The following is a 22,193-nucleotide window of genomic DNA, read 5'->3' on the forward strand; positions in this document are numbered from 1 at the left end:
ATGTAGCAGTTTAATAGCACGTTTTAAATTAATTCAAAAAATATCTTAGAGATTCCTCCACCTAACACTAGAGGGAAGTGTTGTACCACCAGTGCTACACAGTTTGAGAAGCAGCGTGATTTATTTACTTGCATTATCTGCAGAAGTGAAAACAAACTGTTGCTCTGTGTGATGCCACAACACTTTGTCATTAAATTCATCTATATTCTGTTAGATTTATTCAACACAAGGCGCATTATATTGCATGTCATCATGTAACTATGTTCTTTTATAATATCTGTAGATCCTTTTACATGACACAACAGAGTAAGAGCTGCGAGAATAATGAATGATTAAATGTTGTTGAGGATAAGCTATTGTTAGTTAATCATGCCAAACTTACAAATAACACGTGTGCCACAAGTGGAGCCACTCGATGAAAGATGTAGATGTAGGATACACCTGTGTTTTCTCAGTCAGAGGCCTCCTCTCTCATTGACCCTTGTAGTGCAGTGGCGGACGGGAAATGACTTCCAGGGTCATGGGAGGAGAGTTAGAAAGTTAACGTTAATGAAGAACACCATAGTTGGCTGCACTAAATTCAGGTTAACAACAATTGGTCTGTAAACAAGAGGTGGAGCCTGAAATGAGATGCAGAAAATGCTTCCAGCTGCCTTCAGATGTCACAAGATATCAACGCCTCAATGAGTAAGCAACGCGGCAGCGTGTTGCCGTGACGATTACAAACTTTTACCTCCAGAGTTTTTGATAGAAGACAAAAAAAACTGTTTCATTTTATTTCAGATTTTTATTTCATTCAAAGTGACAGTGATGGGTTTATATTGTTTTTGAGATCTCATGGTGCTTCTGTTGAATGAATGAATGAAGTGATGATCAGCAGGTTTGTTTAAGTGAAACTGACATTTCTCCTTTATCTAACAGTCACAGTTTAGACATGATGAGCTGATTTAAAGCTATGATAACAGAACATACGTCATACATACATCTTGTTTGGTCAGTGAATAAATCTACAGATCACATACTGTCATTCATGATGGATTTACCAGTAGCTAATAGGTTGATTTGATTTAACTCCAGGGAATCTAATAAGCACAAGTTTGGCTTTAAACTCACGACCAGTGTGAGGAGGTAAAATCTTTTCACTATAACTTCCAAAACATCTATATGTCCAGCTCAGGACTGCAGAGGGCTGCTGCTCTGTCATTTAGTGGCTGAACATTCCTCATGAAGTGGATCATTTCCCAGTTTCCCAGCTTGAATTTTTTCCGAAGCAAAGTGTTAAATCTCAAGAAGTGAAGGGATACTATAAAACCCAAGCAGCAGATGTTTCCGATTAACCTACAGCTTATGATGACGCAGCAGTCGGGGGGTTTTAAGAGCACAGGCAACTTCTTCCAGACAAACAGGGTTAAACTTTAAAACTGCAGCCAAGCTAACGACAGAGCAACAGCATCCAGATAATGATTCAGCATTTATGATTATTTATAGAGGCCTCAGTCTGCTTCAAACGAAGTGCTTGTGGGATCGTCTAACAGCGTCTGAAACCTCCTTTTCCAACAGCTGCATCTGACATTTTTTTATCACTTCAAGGAGAGTGTGTCTGACAGTGTGGCCCATTATCCCCATTTGTACAATTCATGGCATTGGCACTACAAAGAGACAACGTTGTTGGACTAAGCTCAGGGAGGTGGTGTGATGCAGCCAGGAGGAGTCTAGACTGCTGCCTTTTCACTCCACCTTCCGCTGTGGCTTTTTTCAAAGCAACTATAAAGTCTTTTGGCTTGGGACATGGTCAGACAACACCTCTGACAGGGTTCAAATGAGTGCTTTTCTTGCATAATATAGCCCTCAGTCATCCCAGCAGGTTTGTTTGAAGCTGACTGAGCTTTTCACTGAGTGATTTCACACAGCAGTTTGTCCGATCGGTCTGAATCTGGAAACAGATTGCCAAAAACTTTCCTTTACCTGAGTCGACCTGAAAGTAGTAGTCTCAGATCGGAAACAAGTTATAATCCCTCTGGAAACTTAAATTCCACATTTGTGGCACAGCTACAGTTGTATGTATTGCCAATTGTAAAGCAGAAAACAGGTTCAAGCACTATTAGACTATTTGACCAATTCTTACACGTCGACAAGCAGCAACAGTGCATATAAACGTGACAGCTGAGGTTTGGATAATGCCTACAGATAGTTTTTAGTATTCATAACATTTCAGTATCTTATTAGTTTAGATTGAGCTCTTTTCTGGCCACTGTGGTTTAGGTTTGGTTAGGTTTAAGCACAAAAAATAACTTTGTTATGGTGTGTTCAGAAATTGTCATGTTTACTCTACATAAAATGAAGAGAGTTGAACTGTTACAAATTTAAGCGACCTGTAGGCAGACTATCCAAATAAAGCTAGTCCAGTTGGTAGCTTGTTCTGCTGTTTACTCTCTCCTGGCTCATGGGCATAATTGCATCTTGTTGATGTGTAGTATTAATAAAAGGCACGTACAACATAGGATTTCAGTAGCTCAGGTGAAAGAAACTCTCAGATTCAGACTTAAACCAACTGTGTAAAAACATCCTGAAACTCCTCATTGTGTAAACGAAGCCACACATATTCAGACAACTGTGATTGACAATCAGCAAATGTTTTTGTACATTCACAGTACAGGTTTGACAGCCCTCTCAAAGATACAACGCTGTCGTTTATAACAAAGTCCAGCAGACAGCTGACTGGCTCCTCTGCTCCCCGCTGGACTGGACAGTCTCTCCTTATTCATATGGTTGTTATTTTTGGTTGGACTTTAGTACATTGCACTACATATTCCATTCATTCATGCACCGAACACCCAGGTGATGTTACGGATTGTTTGACTTTGTCCTTGTTAAGTTTTGTTTAATAAATCTTTAGTTAAAAGTTCTCACGGCCTCCTTGTCTTTGTCACTCTCATCAGAGAGCCGTGACTCTCAGGACTTGTCTGTCCACAAAGTTGAATAATCTGCAGCTTTACTCACTTTATAAGTCACATCTTTGACTTTACTGCTTACCATTACCACCCTTGTCACTGTTTACGGATCTGAAAATCCTTTAAAACATACCAAATACTAATAGAAAGTTCCTATTTTGGAAAGTCAGTGAAATCAGCTCAAAACCCGCAGACTGTTGAATCATCAGGGAACATGTGCAGAAGCTTACATACTGTAGGCTCCTCCCACTCACTGCTTCTAGATCCATATATTGTAGAAACAGAAAGCATCCTTGGCGAAGTGATGGAAAACTTAAAAACTTTGTTGTCCCGTTTCCAGTTCTAGTCTGTCGGGACAAAAAGATCCTCCCGATCAGGACGGTCTCCATTAAGATTCAAAAAGATTCAGTAGATGTATTATAAATGATATAAAATACAAAAAGTCTTTAAATGTGGTTGGACAGAAAAGCAACAACTTGGCCTCTTTGTGCCATTTTTTCTTCATGGCAAAGTGCTTTGATTTAAAAAAAGAGGTTATCCCTGTATAATGTCTATAAAATCCATTAAAAAATATATATTAAAAAAGTCTGTGGTTGTTTCCCGCTCAGAGCAAAATTTGTGTGGTCGATCCTCGCAGTCACAGATGGCAGGACGGTTTGTCTGTGATCAGTGGAGGGTCCCAAAAAACAGCCTGTTTGTTCAAGTTGAGCTGGAACTTATTTAACTTATTTAAACCAGCAGAAGTCTGCACAGAGGACATCTGAGCCCTGCACACCAGGTGAAAGTGGAAAGTATAGCTTCTCCCACCCCTGAAGGGCCTGTCCACAGGTTCTCCAGATATGTAAAAATGTCTTTGCTCGACCGCAGCTTCAGTTGGGCAGACATAATGATTGACATGCAAGAAATACACAGGACTGATTCCTGTCCATGTGTCCAAATCCCCTCAAAAACAAGCCAAATCTGGCAGCCATGTAGGGTCCAAAGTCGGCTCCAATTTGGTTGATTATGGCTGAGTGTCTGCTCACCCAGCAGTCTACCGACACTGAAAAAGCAGACTCAGCTGGATACCAGACGAGATGTGGTTCTTGATCTCAACAATTAAGTGGTGAATTATCTGCTGGTCGGTAAGCAGGTCAGTCCATCAGTCAACAAGTCTGTCAGGCACTGCGTCAAAGACTTTTCTTGGTCTTGAGAAGCTGCATTTACGAACTGACACAGTAACCTACACTATACACATGGTATTAGCCTACAACAGGTAGACAAGCTTTGAGAAAAAGCAAGACATTTATATCTGTCAATTCCACCTTTTAGTCTCGGCTCAGCTTGCATGGAACCTCAACAGAGGATAACGAAAACATGGGTCGGACTAGAGTGGTTCTGTTGGTATCATCTACAACTTTTGCCAATGGAAATGCAAAAATAACAAGTTCAAATGTGTAACAAAATGAACTGGATTCAGTCGATAGATTTCCAGGTCTGTAGATCAGTGGTCGTGTCACAGGTGCAGACTGATCTTGCCTTCCTTGGCGAGCTGGTGGATGACCTGCGTTTCGAAGTCAGCGCTGTGGACGCCAGTTTTCCTAAAGGCTCCAGCATAGCGATTCTCCTCCCAGTAGTGATGCCAGTTCCCCTGTTGGTCGGCACCGTAACCAAACACTGATACCTGAACACAGACAGGTGGTGATGCAATCACATACTGTGACGTAAAATAATCAAATCATGGATACAAAAGAAGAATTTGATGCCCTCAGTGTCCCTGAATGTACCAACAAGGGGGAATTTTCTCAGTAATCTTTTCTTTCTGCTGAGAAAACTACTACAGTATATCAGCCTAAGTGTGACTGAAAAATGTGAAGTGTTACCTGGTCACATATGTGGAGAGCGAAGATGATGGCCAGCATGCCAGTGGACGGGTAGCGACCGTGATGCTCTGTCCAACGATCATTAACATACTTAAAGAACACCGGGTTTACCACCAGAACCTAAAAATCAAAATCATCTTTAACTGTTTGGAAGAAATGTATGAACATGTGAATGAACTTTAGTGGAGAGCTCTTCTTTTCTTCACCATTACAGACACATTATAGTTTAATTATGTAAATTAGGTTTAGTTGTATGTTTGTGAGCATCATGGGGTATTTATTTTACCTTGTCTTTATCAGCTTCTATTCGGTCTTTAACCCTCATGTAGGTCCTGAACACACACAAAGAATTGCTGGTCATAACATACTTCAAGTAATGCATATTAGAATTGACAATATTTAATGTTCATCCATTTCAATGTATGTATAGTACCAGTGAAAGGTTTGGACTTTCTACACTGTAGATTACCAATGAAGACATCAAATCTATTAAATAAAACACAACTACTAACTATTGTAGTAATCCATATTTTAAGGACTGCTCAGTCAAGTAATGAGAAACAACAGACCATTACTACTTTAGGACATGAAGGTCAGTCAATCCAGAAAATTGATCTGATGAAAAAGACCAAGAGTTACCTCTGTTACAGAGGATAAGTTCTTTACAGTTACCAGCCTCATAAATCACCAAATAACAGCACCTCAGTTTATAGCCCAAAATGCTCCAAAGAGTTCAAGTTGAGATACGTATCTCAACATCAGCTGTTCAGAGGAGACTGTGTGACACTGTTGGTCATTTATTCAAAATTTAAAGCCAGCAGGGACTTTTGTATTCTGCAGTGACATGTCATCCCATCTGGTTTGCATTTAGTGGGACCAGTTTGTTTTTCAATGACTCAAAACACTCCTCCAGGCTACGTGAGGGCGACCAAGAAAAACAGTGATGCAGTGCTGCACTAGATGACCTGATCTCCACAATTACCCTGCCTAAACCCAATCACGATGGTTTGAGATGAGTTGGACTGCAGGTGCTTAGCATAAATATGAACTCCTAAATATGACTGTTAGAAAATCAGTCCAGGTGACGACCTCATGAAGCTGATTGAGAGAATGAGAAGTTGTGTCCAAACTTTTGATTGGTACTGTGTATCAGTGACTAAATCACAGACCACCAACATATGTCTCTGAATCAATACTTTTAATGGTACTAATAAAATCTGAACATTATAACCTTGATGAAGGGAGGATTTATTGCAGGGCAGTTGTATTAGACTGCATTGGTTTTAGTTAGGTGCAACAAGTGTGAGTGTATTTCTCTCTATATTTGCTAGATAATTCATACATTTTGACTTGGCCAGTGGACAGTGCGCTGGTCAGCCACTCCAGGTCTCTTAATTTGAAAGGCAGGAGGACAAGTCTAACGCCATGTCCAACGTCCACCGCGCTCTCTGGGTACAGGAAGTGATGTGTCGTCCGATTTCCAACATCTTTCTCAAATCCTCGAGTCACCGCCTTGTTCATCCTGTGGAGGATAAAGGTGATGAAGATGAGGAGGAGAATGATGAGGGGACAGGTAAGACGTGTACACTTGGATACACATACATACCGGATTACGGATTCGTGGGTGTCAATCAGGTTTCCGTTTCCTGAGTGTCGCAGTTTGCCAGAGTTGCCAACCACTGCGCAACTACGGCAGCGGGAGGGGAGTGGCCTAAAGTCCACAGTGGGTGACGAAATGACCTTGAACATCTCTGACATCACGTCCTCGAGAGTCTGGTCATTACCAGACCGCTGAAGACCCTGTAGAGAGGATCACATCGTTTTTAATTAAGCTGTTTAAGCTTTATATTTTCATATTCAAATCAAATCAAATATATTTTCAGATTGTACTAATCTAGTGCCAATAAAATGAATAAAAAAGATTTTTTCATTCTTATTTTTGTTTCAAACTGTAGACTGCATGTTCTTACAGTTACAGTGTAAATACAGTATACAGTTCTACTTGTTCTTTTTCGGCTCACACACACTGAGTATATATGGTATACTGTGGATCAGACTGATGATGTTAGCAGCATTTCTACCCTACCCCCCACCACCACCACTGCCCCCTTTAATCTCCTAATGGTTTCTGCAGCAGGACTGAATCTATAAATGCAGGAAAAAGACTCAGACGTTCAGCTCTTCATCCAGACTGCTGACAGCTTCAACAAAAATAACTTAAAACACTTTTGCACACTTCAATTCTGTGAATTTTCTTTGATAGTGCTCATTATTTACTAAAAACACACTGTATGAGTGTCTAGAAATGCAATATATTACACATTATTTCATGGTTGTGTGTGTGATTCAGCTGATTTAACAAGTCTCAGTGTTGACATTAATTCAATGCTGTCAGTTCACGTCCAGTGTCCAGCCTGCAGTCACTTTCTGTACAGGGGCTCACACTTTGTTACTGCACCATGGTGGTGTTAATTAAAGAAAACAAAGAAGGACACATTTATTTACAATCTATAAAAGAATATTTGGTGATTTAATTAACTGTTAATGTAAAATGTCAATAGTTACATTTTGGTTTTCTGCAGTTTAAACACTGAGGGGAGTATATTAGTACAACAAATAACAGGATTTAGGCCTAAAATCACACATCAATGGTGATTTAAGTGATTTTTGGAAACTTCAGTCAAATTTAACACTGATTTATTAATTTATGCACACAAATGTTCAAAAAGTATAATGACAAATATAAATTGTTTAATTAACTGAAGTGAATTAGTTTACACTAATAAAACACCTTAAGACTGGACCAAATGACCAATAGCTTGATAATATTAATGATAATCATCTTTTTAAACCTTCTGACTGACGAATCACCATGCAGGAATTTGCTTTTGTAGCTTCATCGTTTTCTAGTAGACCCAACAACAGTAACATTATTTTTTGTCCTCACCAGCCACCATCTGAGCGCATCATGGTCAAAGTTGTTGTCGGTATCTCGGAGGACGGGCTGCTGTTTGGGGTCGTAGCGTTGGCTGAACCACTCTGACCCTTCCAGGTCTGAAATACAGGACTCGGTACAACCACATGAACTGGAAGAGGATGACACAGAGGAGTGAGACAGAGATAGAACAAGGAATCATGGGATGCAGAAGAATCTGTGTCCTCCTTTCTGTGAAGCACTTTGATCTTAAACTCGATAAATGAAAATTATTATAATTACAGCGAGTGTTCTGATTTCTCCTCCGCATCTTCTGGTTCTTCTATGATGGGAGGAGAGGTAGTCCTGGAAGGGTCAAGGGTCAGATCAGCTGGAGGTGGTGTGGTTTCTTCAACTACTGCAAACAAAAACAGAACACACTGAATCCTGGGTGCTGCGCTAACACTGTTAGCATCACTATGAAACAATCACTTCTGCTACAATTATCCTAAGAGTATTACTATAACTACTCACACGTCTCCCTGCCGGTGGGCGTGGCACGGCTGATGGGCAGGGCTAATGACAGAGGCAGGAAATTTCTCCTATGGATGCTCTGACTGGCAAACATGAGGAAGAGGATGGCAGCGATTATCACGGCAACACACATCTTCCTCCTTAACAACATGGCTGGAGGGTACGATGGGTTGGCGGCAGCAGGAAGAAGGACACGTTGAGCTGTCAATGAACCTTTCAGCCTGCTATGCCAGCATATTTGGACTGTGTCATCTGGACGTTTTCCCCTGTTCTGTCATCGCTCTACTCGGGTTCATCTCCATTAAGGTTGAGCGTGTAACTTCCTGTCCTGTGAACCACGGTGCTTTCTGATTGGTGGAGGCAGGATCACACCTGGGGTCAGATAGTAAGACACAGTGCCGTCAGCATCAGCAAATCATTATACTTGTGTAAAAACCCAACGGTTTCCCTCTGTAGCTGCAGACTCGTTAAACTCCACACACTCGGACAGAGTGTTGTTGTTGGACTGCTGCAGTAACGCTCTACCAAATGAGCTACCGGGGCTCCCCCCATTGTTAGACTTTTAAATTTTTTTACTACACTTCATGTATTTTTCTTAGAGAAATGTGACAACAGTGTACAGTTTGTCTTGCAGCCCTGACTTGCTACAAGGGCCAACCAAGAGTTTGGGTAGTAAAATGATCTCCATTATAACTGGCTGTCATGTTTTCATAGGTACTCAAGTCTCTGACCTTTTAGCGGAAATACTTCTGAGTGGTATTCTCTGTAATGATGTTCTTATATATTACATTTAAATGCTCAGATTGTCTTTTTAACCTAATTTATTACTCTATATTATATTATATAAATAAAAGACAATTTTAGAGTAAAGAACTTGAAGCCGATACAAACAGGTATGTGTGTAATATGTATGTATTATGTATATGTACTGTATAATAATATAATTATATATATATATATATATATATCTATATCATCTTATCTATTCGATATCTATGATATATATATATCATTGATATCTATTTACACCACCACACACCTAATACCACACATATCCACACACACCACACCCCACCCTGTCTTCCTTCTTTCCTCCCCTCTCCTCTTCCTCCCATACCTCCCCTCTTTTCCTCCCCTCTCCTCCTGCAGGAATGTCTCCCTGCAGATAGACTCGGTCTCTGAATACCAATCAGATCTGGATTCAGTTCAGCTTCTCCTGTTTCAGCTCTCACTCTCCTCCCATCTACTGCAACGTCTCTCTCTCACCCTGTGTGTGTGTGTGTGTGTGTGTGTGTGTGTGTGTGTGTGTGTGTGTGTGTGTGTGTGGGTGTGTGCGCAGTCTGAATCAGCTGACTGGTATGTGTGTGAGTTTGTGTCTTCACTACACTGTTGTGTAAGTGATATTTATTTCATAATGTCTGTTGTAACTGCTTATACACACTGCTTATACACACACACACACACACACACACACACACACACACACACACACACACACACAGTTAATAGTATTACTTTACTTTCTACTCGCGGCACTAAAGCTCCTTTTAGACCTGGACCTTGTTACATAAATGTGTTGGTAACTTCACAACCCCTGTCTGGAGAAACTTCAAATCCCGACTTAAATATGATGAGGCTAAACCCTGGTAGTATTTCAGTGAAATGTAGTGCATCATATTAACAAAAAGGCCACCACAGCACAAGTTTCAACACACAGTGATGAAATTCACTGCGCCATTAGACGATTAGGTTCTCCGTGATAAATTTATCACTTAATTATCTCCTGTGCACGAGGAAAGTTTATTTAATGAACCACAGAGCCAACTGAGGATAAAAATTTCACTCTGCGAGAGTTAAATCTACAAAAAAACTTATTTACTTTCTGATAGATGAGGCAATCAATATCACTCTCATATATTTCAGCTGAATAACAGAACCTCTAACGTTGACTGATTAACAAGTTATGTGTTTGTTATTCTGAACAGATCACTGAAGTTATTACAGTTCATCCTGAAGGAGACGTGAGCACCTGAAACTAATTTAACAGCAATCAATCTGATACTGGAGGAGATATTTCAGCCTGGAAAAGACCAACATTTCCATCACTAAAGAGTGCTAGAAGAACGTTCATTTTTCACCTTGTTTGGTGGGACTGTTACTCACTGTATCTCATCTAGTGTTTACCTTACTGCTCAGAGTTTAATGTACAAAAATACATGCAGCTCTTTTAATGCCAGATTGTTTAAACTCTGTTCACTACATAGAAATAACAATAACGTGTGTGCTTATTAGTCTAGGGCTTGCCACTGCCTGCAAGTTTTTTTCCCTTTTGGGATAAAAGAGCTACACTTATCACAAAGAGTTGTGACTCTTTGCAACACTTATATCAAAAGGTTGTTTTACAGAGGACAGGAATGTTGCATATTTCTGCTTTCTTTCAGATTGCCTCAGTTCCTCACTAACCACTTGTATGGCCACACTTCCGCAGTAAAGTATCAATTCTGACAAACAAGACTACAGGAGACGAGTCAGGACAGGATATTATACAACTGATCAACACACTCACACGTTTGTTCTAGTTATTTTGCGTCATCCCCAGGCAGGAAAGGGAAAGGCTGGGAAAAGCTAAGCTCCTAGATTGGTATCTGTATTAGCATGTTAGCACAGAGCTTGACTATGTGCCAAGTTTACTGTGCAAACTTGTCCTGGTACAAAGGGTCTGAACACAGAAGCAGTTCAGAACAAACCAATCAATACCTCTGTTAATCCACAGCTAAAGAGTAGAGTGAAGTATGAGGAGTTAGTTGAGGTATACGGTTACAGACGTTTATGTAAATGTTCCCAACAGCGTGGATGAAGAGACTCAAAGCCAACAACTCACAAAGACGCGAAATCGTCGGAAAAATAAAGACTTATTTAATTCAGCTGAAACAAAGACTGAAGTGGTTTGCAAAGGATCTGAAGCTTCCTGTTATGACATATGTCAGAGGTGGAGTGGCTGCTGATGTTGGGCGTACACTGCTTGCCCCTTTTACCTAAAATAAGCTGCCACTGACCAGTTGTTTTAACTTGGTACGCCAACTGCCGGGGCAGGATGTCTGGTCAACATCATGCCACCACACAGAAACAATTATCAGTCACAATTCAAAATATAATTTAGCCTGGATAGAAATGTATATATCATAATGTTATTTTTGAGATTACATGACCTCAAAGACATCTAGCAACAACAGTGTCGGTGCCACAGGGTAGGCTGTAAACATTTAGTCTCGTAATTATCCAACTACAGAAGTAACTAATGGAAATAGAGAGGGGAGATGGAGACAAAGGATGCAAAGCTTTTCTGGCATCCAGTGTGATCAATTTGTCATCTGTGTGTAAATCTGATGTTTTCACGTCACAGGTGATCAGTAAAATACTGCAAAGTAGTTTGAACTTCACAAAAAAAAAGAAAAGTATGTTGGACATAAGAAAAAAACAACAAAACTGAGAGTCACTCGAGAGACTGAATAATCTGATGTTGGTACAGTTGGTACAGCACGAGACACAACAGGACAACCTTGTTTGATCGCTTATCCTTATCAGGGTTGCAGTGGAGCTGGAGTCTATCCCAGCTGACTTCGGGCAAGAGGCGTCCACACACCCTGGACAAGACGCCATGGTGTGTAGACACCAGGGTGGGTATTTTGAAATGGGGTTGTATGACGTACATATCCATAGTTAGTATGTTACCTACAGTAGACAGCCATCAACAGGAAAACATTTTAGCCACATAAACAAGGGCCACCTTAAAAAGACTAATATCTGTGTCGCTATATTAAGAATATTTACACCTCCTTATGTTGCCATCATACAGCCTTTTTCTTTGGCACTAACTTCCGTATTAATACGCATGAGCCCAGCATAGCCACAATATGGCCCTAATTAGCCTAACTGTTTGGATCAGAAAACACAAACATGCATCTATGAAATCTTAAGAAAAGTTGTGGTTGATTTCAGTTTGATCTCAATTGTGGAAATATTTCTAAACACCGGAACTGTACAGTAGCTTTGTGTGTAATGTTGGAGCATCTGAATTACCCTGGTGGTTTTCAGTTCAGCTAAATGTCACTAACCCCAGTCACACTAACCTCATCCTGTGCACAAGGTTTCTAAACACCTGGTTTCGAATTCACCGGATGTACAGAGGTTTCATGAAAATATTGGTGAAATAATTTAAATTAAAGACGAATGTCAAATGATCATTCTGCCTCATTATTAATTACCTATTCAGATATGAGACCAACATAGGACATGAAAGGGACGACAGACAATGTTTGGTGCCTGACAGGTGGAACACTTCAAGCCCTGGATGGACATGAAACTCATCTGTACAAAGGATAAATATCTGTGTGTGAAAATACGTAGTTCTTTGATTAATAAAATAAGTCAAGCCCACAAAAATGTATGGTGAGAAGTTACTAAAACTCCCAGGGGCAGTAACAGACACCAAATGACAGAACTTCTGTAGTGTGCTCTGCTGACATTATTTTGTAACATATTCTGTCTGATTCGGGATCAATTGAGCATCCATGACGCTGAATTTAATGAGCTTGAATTCATTTGGTCACATTGGTATTTGGAGCCATACAGCAAACTGACTGACAGCAGATCTGTTTCAAACTGAGGGTCGACTGAACATCGGCATCATTAAAGTTTCCAGAAGAGTTTCCATGTGAAACAAAAAGAAAACTTTGAGTATTTACAGTGGAAACAGACACAGAGAGTTCAGAGAACAGTGGAGGGTTAATGGCTATCAGCTGAGTCACAGTGTCTGTGTGTTATTTTAGGGCTTGGGGGCTGAGGGGATGGGAGTGATGGGGTTAAAGGTCACATGGCTTCCTGTGAAGAAAAAAAAACATGTGACAGCACCCCTTCCTGTCTCTCTCTAACTCTCTCTCTGTGACCTCGGACCTCTGTGTGGACACCAAAATGGAAACCAGCTGTTTTGCCGATGGAGTACAGCACTAGAAAAAAACAACACCGACTGACACCACAGAAGAATGGTGTCAGTTCTCACGCAGACTGCCAAAGTGATTAAACTTCTTTTACTGTTTGCTGTTTACACAAGCAATTTTGGGCTGTTTTTGTCTTTATTTAACGGTGAACAGCAGAGAAATTACACAAAATGAGGCGATGGCATTGTTCAGTTTAGTGTACTTCCACTTACTTCCAGCCCTATTGGCTTCTTTTGTTCATGAAAAACAGGTTTATGTCTCTCAAAGTATTGTTAAAGCATCAAAGCATTACTTTTTTTAAATGATATGAAGCCTAATTGAACAGCTGACAACCAGTGATTTGATCTCACTATTAAATATCACAGTCACGATACATAGGATACACTATAATCTACAGTATCTAGTGTGACTGTACTGTACACGTCCACACGGAGCCATGAAGGACATAATTACCGAAAAGTTTCCATGTCCTCACCAGACAGACTGTCACACAGACTTCAAATAAAAACCAACTCAACATCTTTCAGTCAGTCTAAGTTATTTTGCCTTAACACATATGAAACAAGCCGTTTTAACTTAAGGTTACTCAACGATTGCATCATTTCCATTTTCTACTTTGCGTGTGTGTTTTAAATGAAAAACGGCAACGCCTCACTCCCTCTGAGGAGTTTCGTAGATAATATAAATAACTTCATAAACAAATGTCATGGGATCCTGAGGCAGATGATAAAAACGTGCCCCGATGTTGTATGTCAAACACAGTGAGAAGAGTCAAACTTGTTTGGGAAAAAGAAGGGAAGTAAGGAACTCAAGAAACTCATAGACATTCAACACTGGCTGAAATGTGTTGAAGAACTTCAGAGCTAAAAACAAAAACAGGCTAGCAGAATGAAAGGATTATAGATTAAAGAAAATAAAGTACAAATATAATATTAAGACTTATGAAGTGTTTGGAGAGTGGATCAGAGAAGACGTCGTAGCTGTCTGTTCTTATGTTCACACGTCATTTCACAGCCTGACAAGCCTTTCTGAAGGAAGTAGAGAACCTGACTCACACGTTTTAACATAACCTCCTCCTGAACATTAGGGAAATTAAAAGAATATTATTGTGAATTTTGGCAAGAGGCAGGAAGTAACTACGCATCCCTTATTATCAATAGGGCCCTAGGGGGAGAGCGGACGGCTTCAAGTACACTGGTGTCCACATCACAGAGGGCTTGACCTGGACGTTGCATATTAACTCTGTGGCGAGGAAGACGAGGTAGTGACCGTTTCGCCTCAGATGCTTGAGGAAATTCCAGGAATTTGATGGGGAACATCAGTGTCTGGTACGGAAACACCAAGCACCAAACAAAACTGCAAGAGTGGTTTGTTCAGCTCGACTTCCAATAGGTGGCTTCTCAGATATTTTTCTGATTCATGTCACTGTAAACTGTCTTTGGTGTGTGGACTGCTCGAGTATGTCAATCTCAGCTCTGGAAAGTTGACAGACGGACATACATATGAAACTGTACTGAAATGTTAGCAGCTCGGTGAGGCTGCACTCATTAGGATCAGCATACTCACAATGACAACACGAACATGCTGGTGTTTAGCATGTGCACCGTCATCGTTTAGCGTGTTAGCATGCTAACATCTGCTAATTGGCACTAAGCACAAAGCAGCTGAGGCTGATGGGAATGTCATTAGTTTTGCAGGTTTTTAGGCGTAGTTTCAGTTTCCAGGAAGTCCAGACGAAGTTTCCAGCCGAACCACAACATCATTATTTCCTGTAAGTGTTACTGACCAGACACAAGGTGGAAAAAATGTCGAGCTAAAGCTCCAAAAGGTTTAAAACAGGAACCAGAGGAAAAAGTTACGTGCACACATGTTCACTGAGGTCACATTTGGCTATATTACATAGACTTACATTCATTTCCAGGAGACTGACAACAACCATAACCATTAGTTGTCTAACCCTAAAAGTATATCAAACCTTAATCACTGACCCAAGATTTGAAAAAGCCAGGCCCACACACTCTGAGTAATGACTACAGAGACAGCTCAGAAGAAAAACAAACCCTTCTCAGAAACACACACGACTTCCTGTTACAACACACAGGCAGAGTCACTCAAATTCTTTACTTTATATTATATCTGTATCCTCGTCAACCAGCTGTGTACTCCTAACACCTTCTGTCTGTCCTGGAAGAGGGATCTTTGCTCTAATACTTTTACTTTCTCACTTTTTGGACAAACTGTAATGGTCTCTGAGAAATGTGACCCTGAGCTGTAGAAATAAAACTTACTAGAGACAGTCAGTCGGGTCTGTAATAAACTGTTTCTGTAGTTCAGATTTAGAATCAGGCCTGTATAATTACATCTAAACAAATACAGGGTGGGAGGCTTGACTCAGACCACACAACATGTCTATCTATTATTATGTTTTTTATTATGACCTATGGGTTTCAGCACTCAGTTTCAGATCTCACATTAACGTAATATAATAAACATCACAGAGTCACACATCACAACAAACGGTGTTATAAATACACACTTAGAAAAGTAAAAACATTTCAGACACACAGGAAAGGGTAAAGTGTCTAAATTCATCCCTGAAGTACAGAAACACAAACATTTCTACATAAATACTGAAAAATAACATGTTATAACCATAACACGCTTTATGGGAACATTAAAAACAGATTAAAACAACATAAAAAGCATTATTATGCCACTTATATATTAATTGCAGAGGACCAATATCACAAACATGAAGTACTACAGGTGGTTACAGTGATGTGCAATATGGGCAAAAAGTTCCAAAGACAAACTATTTTAATGTTACAGATACTGTACTATAGACACAACAGACTAACCAAGCAGTATTATGGCCAAATACAAAATTAAAAAGAGATGACCAATACATTAAATCTGAAATTATTAATTTAGATAATTCATTTAAGTCTTTTAATAACCAAGTAATCATAAAAATATTCCCTTTTTAGCTTCACCTGTGTGAAGATTTGCTGCTTTTCTCTGTTTTATATCACAGTAAACTAAATATTGTTGAATTTGGACTGCTGGTCAGACCAAACAAAACATTTAAACTTGGCACTGAAGTTGGACTCAAAGAAAATTTTATAGACAAGTCAGATCAAACCCACAAAGCAATCAGACAGTTTAATCTGAGACGCATCTGAAATCATCACAATAAAGCTGTAAGATAACTATACTATCTTACAGAGAGGACAATAATTCTATGAGAGATAATAATACAGTATAGTCAAACCCATTAGAGAACCACAGACACATTATGTGAATATTATCAGAGGTATATGTGATTCTCTATAAAAGAATATAGGAATATTATTATAGGCGGCATATGTACGGCATATGTACGGACTGATTGATGGCAATATCAGATACTTCTCATCAATGTGATAAAATATCTTGATTTGTCAGGCGTTTATTTGCTGAATTAATTAAAAATATACAATCCTGTCAGCTTATTTTATGAGAGTTTCTTAATCCAGTCTATCACAATATAGGTCTAATACAGCGATAGAGATCAGAGATAGCCAAACATCTGCTGACAAATGTATCTTCTCTTACAGCAAGTATATTACGATTAAAACATTAAAGAAAAACTTAAGAAGAAGCTGACTGACAAACCAATATTGTAGGAGCACCAAAGTTCAGCAAAGAGCGACAGTATCATGAAAACCTAACCCTGACCAACAGCTGTAAGATAACTACAGACTACTAGCTAACTATGGCTGGTAGTCAACTAATTATAGGAATACTGCAAAAGATAATAACAGAGTGCCATAAAGACACAATAATATACGACAGACATACATATATAGCATACATATATAGACACACTGTATTTCTTTGGTGAAGTGTAGGAGATTAAATGACAGTAAAGTACAATAACATCAACACACGCTCACACACACACACACACAAAACACACACACGCAGTGTTGTAACAGAAAACAGTAGACCTACACTAAAATAACTTCAGGCTGCTTTCACATGAATATAAATGTTATGTCCAGATGCTGCTGTGTTTGTGTGCTGCTGTAATGCCTACCTGCTTCCTTCTGGGGATCAAAGAAGTCTGATCTTATCTGGGAATCAATACATTTTATCTTAAGTGTTTTTTTATAGGAAAAGTGTAGCAGATTAAATGACATTAAAGTACAATGATATCAAAAGACAGCAGACGTGTCATAGAAATATAAGAGGAGTAGGCCTACTACATATGGTTATATACAAACGTTGAATAGATATTGTAGAAATGCTGTGAAAGATTACAGCAAATTACATTTAGGTCAAAGACACACAATTTAATTAGGAATACTATCAAAGTAACTGATAATATTAAACTGCAAAAATTAGAATACAGTAATTTACCATAAAGCCAAAATGGCAAAACTTAATACAACAGACGGATTTGTTAAAATTATCAGAAAACTAAAGAATATTAAGTTTATTACCTCTCTGCTCTGTCTGTAATTACCTGCGGAGGATCAATAAGTTTTGGTTCTGTTGCCGTTTGCCTTTTTAATAACTCTATGTGATTTTGTTGTCTGATTGTTATGTGATGGCCGTACAAACTCTCCTTTGGGGATAATAAAGATATTCTTAATTCTTTTTTTTTTGCCTCTTTTTAAAAAAAAATCAACATTTTTATTATCTTAGTGTTTCTGTTGAAGATAAAACTAATGACAGTTTGCACAAACTAACTGTGAGTATCTCAGGAAACAGATGTTTTAATGGAAACGGCCTAGAATAAGATAACTACACGCTACAAGCAAACGGATATTATAGGGATATGATGAGAGATAATAATACAGTAGAGTCAGAATAGAGCAAACTGTGAACAACAGAGAAGTGTCATCGGAGTATATGTGATTTTATATAAACACTGTAAGGATATTAAAATACTAAAGTGAAGTACAAGGAATTTCATAAAATATAGATACTATATACGGTACGGTTAAGTCAAAATAGTCCCAAATGTGAACCAGACAAACCAAAAAAATAATTTAACAAAATTTTTATGCGGTTCGTTACAAACACTGTAAGAAAGTAAGATAGACTACATTAAGATGAAAGAATTTGATCAAATTTAAATATCATATACAGTAGAGGTTAGTCAAAATAATCCCAAATGTGAACAAGACAAACCAAATAATATTACAGGTCTTCTATGTGTGGTCCTATATAAACACTGTAAGGATTTTAAACACTAAAGTGAAGTAGGTGGCATTAAAGTGAAGGTAAATGGTATAAAACATAAAAATATGATACAGGTACGTCAAAATAGCCCCAGCTGCACACCAAACAAACCAAACAAACCTTTCAGGTGCCTTTTATGTGGAATCCTGTATGCTTTAGAAGATTACAGGAAGGTAAATATTAAATAAATAAATACAATACAGCCAAAAAGGACAAACAATATCATATGTCTGTATAATCATATTTATACAGACACACTATTATTATGTAAAAGGACTGACAGACCAACTAATGTGACAAGAACCAGGAACAGAGAAGTTAAAGTAGGCTGCGTAGGTCCAAGTTATAACGGTAAACTACAGGCTTTATAATTAAGTAGGCCTACAATAAGATAACTACAGGCTACCTGCTAACTTTTTATTACAGGTTTAAGATGAGCTCATGGTGGAAAAACATCAGATATACACTGTAAAAGTCACATTTTTCTTTCTTTGTCACTTTTAAAACATGATAGAAATGGTGTGATTTCGGTCACTGACCCAACACTGGGCTGTAGTTTGTATTGCCTCGGCACCCCCTCCTCCTCCTCCACCATGTCTCTCTCGTTTTTACCGTTTTCTCGCTTCTTGTCTTTTCCACACCTACAGACAAAACTACACCAACAACAGCCTGAGAACAACCCGCATTAAAAGAAAATCTGCAGATAACTGCATGAAGTCTGGTGGGAACTTTCAGAAGTTTCTTGTTCAAGTTTCCACCATGCTGCCACTCACTCACACACACACAGAGAGAGAGAGAGAGGTGTACCCGGGTACAGCAAACACTGACCGGGTTAAACAGCACAAAGCTCCCGCAGAGAACAAACTAAAGAGGGGGACTCACATGAAGCAGCGGCGGCGTAGTCCGGATGGTTTTTTCTTCTTCTCTTTGTGAAACTGCAGAAATGTGGGCATGATGATGCAGGGCTGAGAGGCCCCGCCCACCCGGGGGGGACGGGTAGGGGGTGGGAGGAGAAACAGAGAGAGAGCGAGGGGGGGGGAGGAAGAGGGGACTCCACGTGCGGGGTTTTTGGGTGTGCCACCTACTGTGTGTGTGTGTGTGTGTGTGTGTGTGTGTGTGTGTGTGTGTGTGTGTGTGTGTGAAACCACAAAAAACTGTCATAATTTCAACAGTTAAAATGGCGCTGAATGTCTGCAGTGATAATAAAAGCACACAGATCTGGATCATATCTCGAATTATATATATATATATTTTTAAAAAGCCAACAGCTGAGTTTTGTCACAATCATTTAATAAATTACAACACATTTCTATGGTTTTGGGTTGTCATATTTTGATTCATATTTTTTTATTATTATTTTTATTGGTCCTAAGATCTCTTAGTCATCATGTGACAGAAATGAAATGAGTTTGTTTTCATTAGGTCAATATTTACCTGAAAATAATCACATTTTCATTATCTTAAAGGTCCAATGTGTAGGATTTAGTGGCATCTAGTGGTGAAGTTGCTGATTGCAACCAAGTGAATCCTCTCCCATGCCTCAACCTCTCCTCTAAACATGTTGGACATTTTAACATGGAGACCGACTCGTTCTGTAGCCAGTCTCAAGTAGCCATGTAAAACTGCAGTTTTTGATGCTTCTGCTTTGCCTTTACAGCCACGGAAGTTGCTACTTGGTTGCACCACCACATTGCTACAGAACAGACACACCAAACACTGGCTCTAAATAGAGAAATCTTTCACATATGTTTCTTTCTAGAACTATGGATTTTATAGAACTAGACAGGACCACAAATAGCATCGTTACAATCAGGTGAGAATGTTCGTCTGGTACATCTGCACATCCAGCCTCTGGGTTTACTTCTTGGTTCTTGATTCCAGCAGAATACACAAGACTTTACATTGTGTTGATTGATTTAAAACTTTCCTCTGCTTGAAGAAAGTTTCACAAATATATTATTTGTCCTTTGTCCTTTGGCTGTTTTTGTGTCCCTGTACTTGTCTTTTCTTGTCTTATTATCACTTTATTGCACAACAAAAAAGGAGTAAACACAGTAGCCAGCTGACCTGTTGCAAATCAGGAACCCTGTATTTGCTAAATTTATTTAGAAAATTGCACCAAAAGACAGAAACTAAAACTAACAGGTGGCAGGAAAAAAATATTTTAAGTATGATAAGGAAAGGTTTTAACAACACTCTGCTTGGCTACAGTAGCTTTCACTCTTAATATTAAACGGCTTTGAGGAAGAGAACTCAAGTAGTTTCATCAGTTAACCTTAGATTTAACTTCCCGAAATCTAAACAGTACAGAGCTGTTAACATCTGACACATTGCAATACATTTCCTGTCTGTCTTTACTGTCATCTGTCGTATAACGTATAAATCAAATGAGAAGACAGATTTCTCAAAGCAGATCAATAATGTGTAATTTAATTTCCTTTTCTATTTAAAATCATAACTAAAAATGATTTTGCAGTGAATCATCAAAATTTAATTTAATTTCAAGTGGTCCTCGTAATGCGTCTCTGTTTCATCTGTTGGACTTACTGTGAGGCCCTGAGGGGATGAAAATTAGTTGTTTATCTGACTGATCAGAATAAGTTAAAAGCTTCAGAGATCAGCTGAGAGACGCATGTCTACTTTATCTGACAGGATATGAGACAGGAAGTGAGGGGGGCTGATTAGCAGTGAGAGGATGTATCAGACAGGAAACACAATCCGTTGAGAAAACTACCATCGATCTTAGCAGAGAACAGACGAGCACTGTAATGTAGTTTCTCTCCAACAAACTGTTTGTGTTGTTTCGTTTCCATGCTACAGTGCATTCTGGGATGGACTCAAGACAGAGACAAGATAGATGATCTGATGATGTGATAGTGATAGCAGTATAATGTCAGTCTGCACGGAGTGATGTGATTGGTGGATTTAGTCTAAATGAATTAACATGATTGACAGTAAGAGAAGAGATAACAGACACAGAGACAAGAACCAGCTTCCATTTTCTTCTCTATATTTTTAATAAATGTTGTATAATTCTTCCTATGTCCACTAAAACAAACCATTAGAGACCCTTTCACACTGAAAAGTTGATATGAAAGATTGTTCTAGATTAACACTGACAACATCAAAACTATGAAATAACAGGTAGCCCAACTACTGTAGTAATGGAGAACCTTTACTTTAAGACGTAAAACTGGCTCTCATGAGGACTGCCCCCAGAAAGAAGGACCAATGGTTACATCTGCTGCTGCAGAGGATAGCTTCATTACAGTTAACAGCCTCACATATCACCAATTAACAGGAACAGAGACTCCCACATAAATGTTTCACATAGTTCAAGTAGCAGACACATCTTAACATCAACTGTTTAGAAAAGACTGTCTAAATGAGGCCTTCATGGTTGAACTGCTGCAAAGAAACCACGACTGAGGAATACCAAGAAGAAAAAGAGAATTGCTTGAACTAAGCAACACAAGGAATGTTCATTAGACCAGTGGAAATCTGTGTTATGAGTCTAAATTTGAGGGATTGAAGTCCAACTGCCGTGTCCGCAGCAGGTGAACAGATGAAGTGCTTTGTTGGTGACACTGTTAGTGATTTATTCAAAAGAGAGAGGTGCCAAATCTCTTTTTGAAACTTGTTGAAGTTAAAAACATGTTGGAGAGACAAGACTTGTACTTTGTGATCAATACGTCTCGTATCTTTG

At 39.1% G+C, this 22,193-nt stretch overlaps 1 protein-coding gene across 2 annotated transcripts; it reads right to left on the reverse strand.

Annotated features, from left to right (window-relative positions):
• Positions 1 to 771: 771 nt before the first annotated feature.
• Positions 772 to 19,502, reverse strand: st3gal8 (ST3 beta-galactoside alpha-2,3-sialyltransferase 8). Of its 2 annotated transcripts, none has more exons than XM_019254947.2 (9): positions 19,370 to 19,502; positions 8,262 to 8,633; positions 8,031 to 8,142; positions 7,761 to 7,899; positions 6,420 to 6,613; positions 6,156 to 6,335; positions 5,100 to 5,145; positions 4,814 to 4,933; positions 772 to 4,614 (listed from the first exon to the last, which is right to left on the reverse strand). In XM_019254947.2, exons 2-9 carry the CDS (start codon positions 8,410 to 8,412, stop codon positions 4,447 to 4,449), a joined length of 1,110 nt encoding a protein of 369 aa, XP_019110492.2. In that variant the 5' UTR covers positions 8,413 to 8,633; positions 19,370 to 19,502; the 3' UTR covers positions 772 to 4,446. The 2 variants fall into 2 exon arrangements, with proteins under 2 accessions (XP_019110492.2, XP_019110490.2); XM_019254945.2 differs by having other exon boundaries at positions 8,031 to 8,145.
• Positions 19,503 to 22,193: the final 2,691 nt, after the last annotated feature.

The sequence above is a fragment of the Larimichthys crocea genome, chromosome VI (assembly GCF_000972845.2).
Source record: "Larimichthys crocea isolate SSNF chromosome VI, L_crocea_2.0, whole genome shotgun sequence".
NCBI classification, from domain to species: domain Eukaryota; kingdom Metazoa; phylum Chordata; class Actinopteri; family Sciaenidae; genus Larimichthys; species Larimichthys crocea.

Coding starts and splice junctions, on each gene's coding strand:
- st3gal8 (XM_019254945.2), bottom strand. CDS start 8,412: ATGTTGTTAAGGAGGAAGATGTGTGTTGCCGTGATAATCGCTGCCATC. Junction 6,336..6,419: donor ACCCACGAATCCGTAATCCG/GTATGTATGTGT, acceptor TATCCTCCACAG/GATGAACAAGGCGGTGACTC. Junction 5,146..6,155: donor TCCACTGGCCAAGTCAAAAT/GTATGAATTATC, acceptor GTGTGTGTTCAG/GACCTACATGAGGGTTAAAG.